Below are 10,640 nucleotides of genomic sequence, written 5' to 3'. Positions count from 1 at the left end.
GCTCATATTTGGGATTCTCGCATCAGGATTAGCCTGAAATTGCAGGAGGCTTGGATAGATACCTCTTCCTTCCTCCCCTTTAGAATGGAATGAAAATGCTACAAGTACACTCCACTGAAAGGCATCACCAGTATAGTCACAACCAAAGACAATTTGTCCTGAATGGTGCTGCCATCTGTTGGACAAATTTCTTTTTGGTACTTTCTTCATCTAGCCAATGACAAAATAAATGTGCCATGCTTTTGTAAATTTCTTGATAAAGAGCAGTGTCAAGTCCATGGTTTTAGTTTCTGGACGAGAAGGTACGTGCGTGTATCGTCATTACTAAACCTCTCTACACATTTCTGCTTTATTGTCTTTGTAAACTCTGTAACCAACTGGTAACAAATACTGGTTGTGCTGTTTCTGTTGATTTTTGTCATCGTAAAAGAATCAATGCTGTTCTGTACCAACCATACCATCAACCATATAAGAGAACATTTGTTCTGTGTAGTGTGTACATCACCCTCGAAAATCCTGAGTCGGTCGTATCCTTCACCCCTCGCACATGCTCATATGTGCCATACTATGTTACCATAAGCTTGGTCGATAGTGCCATGGCCTGAGCTTCAGGATGGTGTACATACGTCGATACGACACTCAAGAACTTTTGTCCAGGATGTACCGATGGTACGGTTTGTGCATAACTGACCAATCAGCTAACCGAGCAAGCAAATGATGTTGCACACCTGATTATGCATGATTTATGTCATTTGCTGACTCTGCTAGCCGATTGGTCAGTTGTGTGCAAGCCGTACCATTGGCATATCCGGGACTGAAGTTCTTAAGTGTCGTATAACATATGCCAGCATTGTGCAGCATAAGTCACTTCAGGTTGTCCAGAAAGAATAGGTCACAACCAGGGCAAAGACGTCTTCAGATGACGCTACAGCTGGGCCAAGACAATAGCACAACCAACCTGTATCGTTACCATGATCAGGTCATCCATGTGGCATGTCTTGTGGTCTCTGGTGAAGCCAGGCCCGTTGGTGTTGGTGCATGGGATAGGCCTTCACACAGCATTGCTAGCCAAAATAATGCCTTATTCAGGCATGTGCGAAGTTGTCCATTTGATCTACCTTTTTGTAGAAGTGTGTTCGGATGACCTCATATAAGATATAGCCTAGATTTCTTCTTTTTCTTCTTAGGAATCCATGATGAAGTTCATAGTCAACAATGTCAAAAATGGATGTCGCCATGGGTATCTGCAGGACTTTAAACGCTGTTCAGGAGTAAAAGACTTGGTGGTTGAAACCCCAATGTGTCTGATGTATACACGTGGAGGTAAATATCATTGTATCAAACCCAGATCAGGCCTACTATACTACACTGTGAAGAAATGCAATGTATCATGTACAGTGAGTTTCAAACATGGACGCTAACACTGGCAGAGAGAATAATGCTTGAATGTGTTGTCTTCTGTGGAGAATGTGCATGGTTGTTGTTGGAGACTGAGATGGTTGTCCACTGACGTCTGCTGACAATGACACAGAAAATACATTGATAGGCTACACTCCAGTGTTGTGCATTAAAAAGTCCATCTTTCTTGGATTTTCTGCAAGATTGTTCAAAGGTTTCCTGGCAGGCCTATACAAAACCAAATAGCAACTGCAGCAATGTTGCAGAGAATGAAAGTTCCCTAACTGCAATGGCCTCTGTAAAATGTCGTTTGAAAACTTTTCTGTATCATTTTAGGCAGTGTTCCCCATCTGACTGGAGATGTCTTGAAAAAAGTTGACAACATTCCAAAGATGACGCAGTTGCCCTTAAATCTTTTGTAAGTATATCTGTGTATCAAAAGAACCAAGAATTAATGAAGATGACTGGTCTTTATTTGTTTGTTTTCTGGTTACAAGTGTCTGATTGACAACTGAACAACTGTCATGAGAAATTCTGGCCAAGCAAAAGTCCCTGAAGGTGAAGCTGTTGGGAACCAATAGAGACCTGCAACAAAGAGCCAGTTTTGTTGCAGCCTATGAACTGGCGACATGATGGTTTAGGCTATACAATTTCATGTTAGAAAAATCGTTTCAGGGCTGAACACAAAGGAGCAATTGGAATGGTTGCGGGTGGCCTTGGTGGCTTCTGTAGCCTCGATGAAGGCAGTGTCCTCTACTGTCCTATACATGATACGACTACTGCCGTCCCCTCAGGGTACAATGGTAACATTGGCGTGGGCATTTGGGGAAGAGGTGGGAAAATCATGGTAAGTTTGGTGTGCCTGGTTATGATTTAACTTTCGGTCAGAAAATTCCAAGGAAGGCCAAAATGAGTGCAGTTTTAATTTTTAGATTCAAGGCCTGATTGAGTCGGAATACTTGTCAGCAGAATGGTTAAACTTGCTGTTAATTTTTCAGTTGGACATCGACACATTCCTGCAAGTCCAAGAAGCCCTGCGAGTTGATTTCTACCAAGCGATGAGCGACAATGACGTTGATGAGAGAAGTGGGAAGAAACGTCTCAAGAAATCACACGATCGAACAATCAATTTTCTCGATCGTACCCTTGAGAGACACCAAAAATCTGAAGTAAGATTTGAACTCCTGATAACAGAATACATTCTCGATGTTTCTGAATATGTCAATACTTACGTAGTCTTCTTCAAGGGTCAAGGGAACTTCAGGCTTCATTAGTCAGTTTCCACCCTGTGTGGTCGGCAGCCTGTCTGTAGATGTTTCCCCCGGGTCAGATCAAGCTGCTTTATCTCCTTCTACCGTCAAGTGCCAGGACTCGGTTTCTTTTCCCGTCGGCTGTCCATCATCGGAGTGCTGACCTTGGGAGTGTGCCCAGGGACATTCAGTACACATGGAATCTTACAATAGTTACTGTCTTATTTCCTCTCCTGTTACCCCATTTTCAGAAATTGAAAGATACTGAGATCTTTGGCACAGTTGTTGGTGGGTTTAGTGAAGAAGACAGAATCTTTTCTGCAAAAGAAACAGCTGAGCGACCAGTGGCAGGTAAATACATTCTCTTAGTGTCTTTCATGAAAGACTTCCCAAGCAAGGCTTTTAAGTACAGTAATTTCACTTTATCAAGTTTGAATAGTGATGTATCTGGTTTTGGAACAGTTGGGCTGTCGAAGTGGCGTAGTGGGTACATCCGTGCCTGTCTCCTCTGATGTCCCGGTCGGTCCCAGTGTACTCTCTTCGACAGTGTAGGTTTCCTCCTACTTGCGCCTAAGGTACATTACATGTACAATCGCCCAATATTATTTATAGATTATAGAACATGAAACATGAAACAATAGCCTACTTGTATTTGACCAAAAGTAGTCAACACAATTAGTTATAGATGAATAAAATCACGTACATCTATGTAAAGAGTCTTTCGTGCTTGTTCATCAATAGTTTTTCCAAAGTGTCAAATGACTGTTGCCCCCGCCTTGTAACCTGCTGATAAATGTATCCCAATGCCTAAACTTCTCTTCATTTCACAGGTTTTGTTTTGGATGGTTTCCATAGATACGGGCCAGAGAGTGAGAACTTTGATGTACAACATCATCGAGATCTCATCAAAGTTACCACTGTGAGTTTGATTTCTTATGGATTTGTTTTGTTTACATTCTGATGGGAATGATCTGACTGAATACGTTCCCAGACCTGGAGAATTGAAAAAATGTTCTCTTCTCGTTGGCAGCCTTTGATTTTTGTGGATGAAGGTATTCTTCAATTGCTAAACTTGTATTACTAAAGCTTTTTTGGTATAAGCAAGAATTCATGAAGGCTAGTCTTAAAATCTTGGTATAAGGTTATGATTATGATTATAGTTCTGGCAACATTTTGATTTTGCGTATGCTGAAAGTTGGTAATAAAATGTCTTCTCTAATTTCCAGGATAACCTGCCTAAAGACAAGCCGAGAATCATGCATGGACTATGGTCTCCAGATATGGTGCTCAGCGGTGTCGAGTGCGGCATTGACATCTTCGATAGCTCGTATCCTTTAATTGAGGCTATTCATGAACATAGTTTGTGGAGGTGGTGTAGCCGCTGTGTGTAGCATAACTCTTGACGTATCGGCCAAACGACGAAGCTTCAAACAAACATGGGTGGTTATCCAGGTTGGGAGCTAATTCCATGACATCAGACTTGATAGCACACATCCAAATTAGCTACCCAGGTCAAAACACTTTGGTGAGAAACATGGCAGTCAGACTGGGAAACATATATTGCACTAGGTCCGGGGTAAACTACTGTGAAGAACCTAACTTTAAATCCCTGGATCTATACTAATATACAAAGTTATGAGGAAGTAATAATACCCCAATTCCATTACCTAATCCTTCTGGGTAATTCTATAAGAATCTTCCAGATCAAATTTGAATTCAATCTCTTCCTAAACAAATCAACCCTTAACTCTTCCTAAGATACACATACATTGTAACTGAACGAGGCAGTGCCTTGGTCTTTGATTATGACTTTCAAAAATATGATAAAGAGAAGTCATTACCAGCTGAGAATGGCAACAGTGATACATGTACAAGACCATTTGAAATAAATCTCAAGGAGAAAAAGTAAGTCATTTCCTTTCCTACTTCATGTGATCATGTTGAATCTTGTCCCTTGCAAAAGACTGCGTCGTCAGACCAATAATCATAGCTGGTGTCTGACCATAGTAGCCACAAAAACGCACATCCAACTTGGATGAGAAATATTTGCTGGGGATTAACTCCTCTAAGTGTGGTGAAAACACGGGAGAAGAAATGGGCATGATCAGGTTTAGTTGTGTCGATGGCCCTCATTTCAGACATTGACCCCCTCCATGAAAAACATTGAATCCCCGGTTTAAAAAAGAGGTTTTCTCAACTGATATTCATCTCATTTCCAGATATTTTGATGACTTCAGCCCGCTGTTAGAAGGCTGCACATGTTATACCTGCAGGAATCACACCAAGTCGTATGTCTCTCATCTACTCAACACCACAGAGCTGCTGGCTGGCGTTTTATTACAAATGTAAGTGCTCCCCCATTCACTCGTGCAACTTGACACTTCTATGTCAATTGTGCCACCATATTCCTCGAGACATTACAGTCCTAAGCCATCTGTGTCAACACCTCACATGCAACTCCAGTGCTCTCTGTATCTCGAGCTACAACATCCAGCGTGTCCAGCATCATCCCCTTCGCATTGCCTCTAATATTCTTCGGTTGCCAACCCATCACTTTCTTGGGAAGTCTTGCGGGCTCTAATGTGTCGAAACCTACGTAGTCTACTCCTTTTCTCCAGCGAGAACTGACCAGAGGATTGGAACAGGTTCCGTTAGACAATCTTCTTCTTTAGGACCCTTCGTGCCCTAGGTGGCACATGGGGCGTTCCCCAGGGTCCTCCACTCAAGTCTGTTGGCTGCTCGCTGTCTGGCTGCCTCCCACGTTAGGCCCTTCTCTTGAAGTTCCTTTGCCATGGAACGCCGCCAGGTCTCTCTTGGTCTGCCTCTATTCCGTCTCCCCTGTGGTGTCCATGTGAGACAATACATGTAGTTCAAATGTGTGGGGCATTGTAATGATGGAATGCTTGGAGGATGTGAAGGGAGCACAAAAAGAATGGGCTTTACCTCGGCAGAAGTTTCGCGTAAGAAAATTATATGAAAGCCAACTTCGCAGTGTCCCATTTAAAGTGAGGTTTGCCTGGCATTTGATAACAGGAGTTCCTTTTGGTCTTTTTCAGACACAACTTCCATCAATACTTCCACTTCTTCTCGTCACTTCGTGAATCACTTCGAGAGGACAAGTTCGACGACCTGAAGGCCTTGATACAACAGCAAAAGAGATAACAAACATTCGAATAGGACGAATAAAGACTGCGAAGAACTCATGTTATTTATTACATTAAAGGAGGAGAGCGTTAAGAATATACTAAGCTCTCCTTAACAACGTTTACAGGGTTCCAGAATGTGTTTTAAAATGACTGATTTGTGATGTTATAGTGTGTACTTGATTGGATCCTGAAGTCTTTAGCCTCTGAATTGAAAATTGAATGCCAGCAATGTACATGTAGTTTACAGTATAGGATTGTTCAATAGTACATGTAGGCAATTGAGTTATACAGGGTTTTCAGTTTAGAATTCATTACAGGTTATTGATTTCAACCATTATTTCATTACATTTGTTGTGGTCTATTATAGACAATGAGTGTAGTTTCTTCCATAGTGTGTGCCGCTTCATGCGGGGCCTGACACAACACTATACAAGTTACAGATGTCTGCGGCTTCTATGCAGATCACATGGACACAGTCAGGTTCTGCGAGGCATTTGAAAAGACTGTGCTTTCTGGGGAAGTCTATCCCTTCAATCGTTTTGATTCTTGTGAGAGTGCCAGTTATGAAGTTGAATGGTTTGTTCACGCTGAATGTTGCTGATCTTGATGAATTTGTCACTAGCCGGTCAGATATCGTCCATGTTTTGGAAACTGAAAAGAAATTATGATATTTTATTATTCAGTTAACCATCCACGAGAAGAGTAAACCCTTGAAAAAAGTGTGAAATGGTCAGCCGAAGATGGATCTCAAATGGCTTCCCATTTTTTCATGCTCGTCTACTTAAAGGAGTTGGTCCCTTAGGCCAGATTTATTTGGAGTTCACGTTTTACATGTCACTTTTTACTTGTTATTCATGACATGAAGAACAAACAAGTTGTTTCCAAAGAGCGGTTTACATACGATTCACGATCTCACTTTTCAGCGTTCATATTCAATTATGGGTCAGAAAAATTGAAATGCAATTACACAATGCCGTAGTGTAGTTATTATGAATGTAGCTTTCTTGAACCTTTGTATAATATTTGTATATCTCGCTACACAACGGCAATGTTGAAATTTATATTCGGTACGTAATTTTCAAATTTTAATGAACAGTGTAGGTCTTTAAAAAGCTTCCTGAGTGGAGTGGCGATATCTGACCAGGGACTTACCTAGACAGTGTATTTGAAGATGACATCTTGGACAGTCGGTTAATACGCATTGTAAAGTGCCATCAGACAGGGTCTGTGAACTCAGAGCAGAGTTAGTTTCTCTCCATCTGAAATTGGAATGAAATGATGCCTGTTCATATTGTGAAGGTTTCTTTCATAACAAAAATAGAATTAAAAAGTGTGCATTTTAAGTTAGAAAGAGTAGATTATTACGGCCTTGCAAAGAGTTGGGGGGGAATCTCCCCAGTTGTAGGCTTCCTTCTCAAGTCTTGCCACGGCCTTCAGTGCCCTAGATATGCAGTAATAAATGTGCAGTGACAACACTCACAATTAGAGGGAGGAGGGCCATTACATCAGCCAATACCATTACTCCTCTAATCTCAACCAGCCAACCAGAAAAATGGCCCACTCACGGTGAATATAGACTGCATCCGTAAGCTTGCTGGCCATCAGGGCATGTTCTTACTGGGTCTGCACTATATGTTGCCGATTCGAATGAAGGAGTGCTTAGAGCGTGAGCCTTTCCTCCCGTGAACAAACAGCTTATTTCACTCTGTTGAAGAGAAGATATAACCATGCAGGGTTATTGGTGAGTTGCTGAAAACACAAAAATATTCACATGCCTGTTTTTGCATTTTTCACGTTTACAGCTCACCGTTGATAAAGAATGAAAGTTCAAGGAAATTCCTCACCAAACCCTGTAAGCAACTGACCAGAATCATAAAAGCAATATTCATTGGCCTTACCATTACAGTCCCTGGTTTACCTCCCCATTTCAGTGCGGTACAGGTCCCATCATCATTCATGTAGGAGCCGTCCGCCCATCCTATGTAGTCACATCTGACTGGGGTATACTCTGTGGGACAGGGGGGTGAGATGGATGGTGAATCATCGCCTGTACCCGAGGGCGGGCCAATCATTGTAATGAATGCTGAGATACCTAGGCGAGAGAGAATAATTGGTCCAGTTAGATTGGACGCCAGGATATCCTGATGACTCTAGTTTCTTGGGGGGGGGGGGGCAAGATGGATGGTGAATCATCGCCTGTACCCGAGGGCGGGCCAATCATTGTAATGAATGCTGAGATACCTAGGCGAGAGAGAATAATTGGTCCAGTTAGATTGGACGCCAGGATATCCTGATGACTCTAGTTTCTTGGGGTGGGGGGGGGGGGCAAGATGGATGGTGAATCATTTCCTGTACCCGAGGGCGGGCCAATCATTGTCACGAATGCCGAGATGCCTAAGACAGAAAGAATAATTGGTCGAGTTAGATTGTATGGCAATATGAAAGATCTTACCGAGATTCCTTATCATGAAGGCAAGAATGGTGATGGCACAAAGACGGGAATGAAGTGACATCTTCATGGTATCAAAAGGCAACATTCCAATCAAGTGAATTCAGAACAAATTGTAAATTGATTCGGACGATGTAACAAACCTAACATGATCTCATAGTCTGTCCGACCTCACACCACACGCCTACATTGTTCTTGTGGTAATTTCCTGCTTTGTGTTTTGATTATTGGCTATTACTCTTAATTTCTTAGTTAAACATGCATAAAACAGACCAATATTTATCATTACCCACGAGCAAGCATAGATTAATGACCGCCAAGTGTTGGACTAAATGTTGTCATGGTACTCTTCTTGTTACATAATAGTATTGTTCAGATTCCAGGACTCAATCTTGACATTTGTCGCTTTCCGTTAATATTTGTCAGCGCAACTTGAATGCCCCCGGCCGTCCATTTATAAAGCTGATTGATCAACCGGGCCGCGTAGGAAAGATCAGGATAAAAACATATCAAACTGTAAGATTGTAAAATTTGGCTTTTGGTCTTCGTAGCCTTGCATCCATCCGACAAAAGGGTGCATGTAAGATTAATTCTCCTTGGAGCTAAATTTACTTTCATGCCAAGGCAAGTCTTACTGGTAACAAAAGAGAAAACATTCAGAGAAGGCTTTTCTGGGAACCAGGTCCTGCTTCCCATGGAGCCTCCTCAGTATGTTGTTCCAAAATTTAAGAGTGATTATTCCACAGTTCCAATCTCGGGACACGACCACCAAGGGATAACACTTCAACTTTACAACTTATCTAATCGATTACTCTCTGCGCTCTCACATTGAGTATCGTGGATTGAGAATAGAGAATCAGAAATAAAGTAGCCAACTTGTCTTGAGATGGAAAAAATGGTTAGATATTTTTTAGAAAGTTGAACGATCATTGGAAGCTACTAAATAGGGGTTGTCCTTATTTGTGGACGTTTCTAAAAAGAGTATAATTAGAAGGCCTTGATAAATGTAATTGTATACTGTTTTGAAGGTTTTTTTCCCCTTGACATAATAACCAGTGGCATTTCCAAGGTTATTCCAGTGGACCTCCAGTGAGATTTCAAAAAGGTTCTATGTTGTTAACCCAGTGGTAGGCAGTACTGATGCATGTGTGAAAGCCACTACCACTCAACATAACCAGTGGTGTTTCCAAGGTTATTCCAGTGGACCTCCAGTGAGATTTCAAAAAGGTTCTATGTTGTTAACCCAGTGGTAGGCAGTACTGATGCATCTGTGAAAGCCACTACCACTCAACATAACCAGTGGTGTTTCCAAGGTTATTCCAGTGGACCTCCAGTGAGATTTCAAAAAGGTTCTACGTTGTTAACCCAGTGGTAGGCAGTGCTGATGCATGTGTGAAAGCCACTACCACTCAACATAACCAGTGGTGTTTCCAAGGTTATTCCGGTGGACCTCCAGTGGGATTTTAAATGGGTTCTCAAGGGGTATGATTATGTTTGTAGTTTTTTTCTGACGTATGTGTTGTAAATTTACAATGTTCCAAGCAGGAGTTGGGGTTATTTTCTGGGAGAATTTCATTTCACTTATAATGAAGTGTACATTATATTGTGAAATATTCAAATTAAAAATTGCTTGGGTTGTTTTTTAATTCCATTTCAGGGAAGGATGAGGTTAAAAAGTGTAAGGGTGGATTTGGTGTAAGAGATCATTAATGTAGGCCTAAAGGTTTGAAGATCAGTTGCTGCACCTATATTTAGTCAAAGGGTACAAGGAAGGCCTCCTATATCAAGCCTCGGGGAATAGGAATAGTCTTAATTATCTTCGAAAGGAATGAAAAGAAATCCCACTGTCAAATTAGTTTTGGCGACGGTGGCGCTGTCTCACGGTAAAGAATGGAACTGAAATATTCGTCCAAAACTTTCAGTTCTAACCTTTTCCGCAAGACAGCGCCACCATCGCCTAAGCCAATTTTCGATGAAAAGGTGGTCTTGGGACTTCTTGTCCCCTTTTTGTCATGTTTCATAGGCTTATCACCAATGTAGATTAGACATAAGTCCATTGCTTCCACTTGATGAGAACAAGATATGAATCACTTGATGAGAACAAGATATGAATATATCTCTGCATGCAGTTTGTGACTTATTCCCACAAAAAGACCTGTTTGGGAAGAATTGATTGAATTGAATTTGGTGAAAGAGTTCATTAATGTAGGCCTTAAGCTTTGAAGATCAGTTGCTGCACCTATATCAAGCCCCGGAGAATAGGAATAGTCTTAATTATCTTCGAAATCCCACTGTCAAATTAGTTTAGGCGACAGTGGCGCTGTCTCGCGGTAGAGAATGGAACTGAAATATTCGTCCAAAACTTTCAGTTCTAACTTTTTCCGCAAGACAGCGCCA

The 10,640-nt window shown here is 41.6% G+C and overlaps 1 protein-coding gene across 2 annotated transcripts; it reads left to right on the top strand.

Moving 5' to 3' along the window:
- Positions 1–12: 12 nt before the first annotated feature.
- On the top strand, positions 13–9,899 carry LOC135501715 (queuine tRNA-ribosyltransferase accessory subunit 2-like). Of its 2 annotated transcripts, XM_064793965.1 has the most exons (11): positions 13–302; positions 1,188–1,323; positions 1,735–1,816; positions 2,074–2,245; positions 2,397–2,567; positions 2,900–2,999; positions 3,479–3,567; positions 3,875–3,975; positions 4,407–4,553; positions 4,868–4,993; positions 5,705–9,899. In XM_064793965.1, the coding sequence occupies exons 2-11, from the start codon at positions 1,194–1,196 to the stop codon at positions 5,808–5,810; spliced, it is 1,224 nt and encodes a 407-aa protein (XP_064650035.1). In that variant the 5' UTR covers positions 13–302; positions 1,188–1,193; the 3' UTR covers positions 5,811–9,899. The 2 variants fall into 2 exon arrangements, with proteins under 2 accessions (XP_064650035.1, XP_064650034.1); XM_064793964.1 differs by lacking the exon at positions 13–302 and having other exon boundaries at positions 1,176–1,323; positions 5,705–9,898.
- Positions 9,900–10,640: the final 741 nt, after the last annotated feature.

The sequence above is a fragment of the Lineus longissimus genome, chromosome 17 (genome assembly GCF_910592395.1).
Source record: "Lineus longissimus chromosome 17, tnLinLong1.2, whole genome shotgun sequence".
NCBI classification, from domain to species: Eukaryota; Metazoa; Nemertea; class Pilidiophora; order Heteronemertea; family Lineidae; genus Lineus; species Lineus longissimus.
Note: the sequence above shows the minus strand (reverse complement) of the source record. Positions and strands in the feature narration are given on the sequence as shown.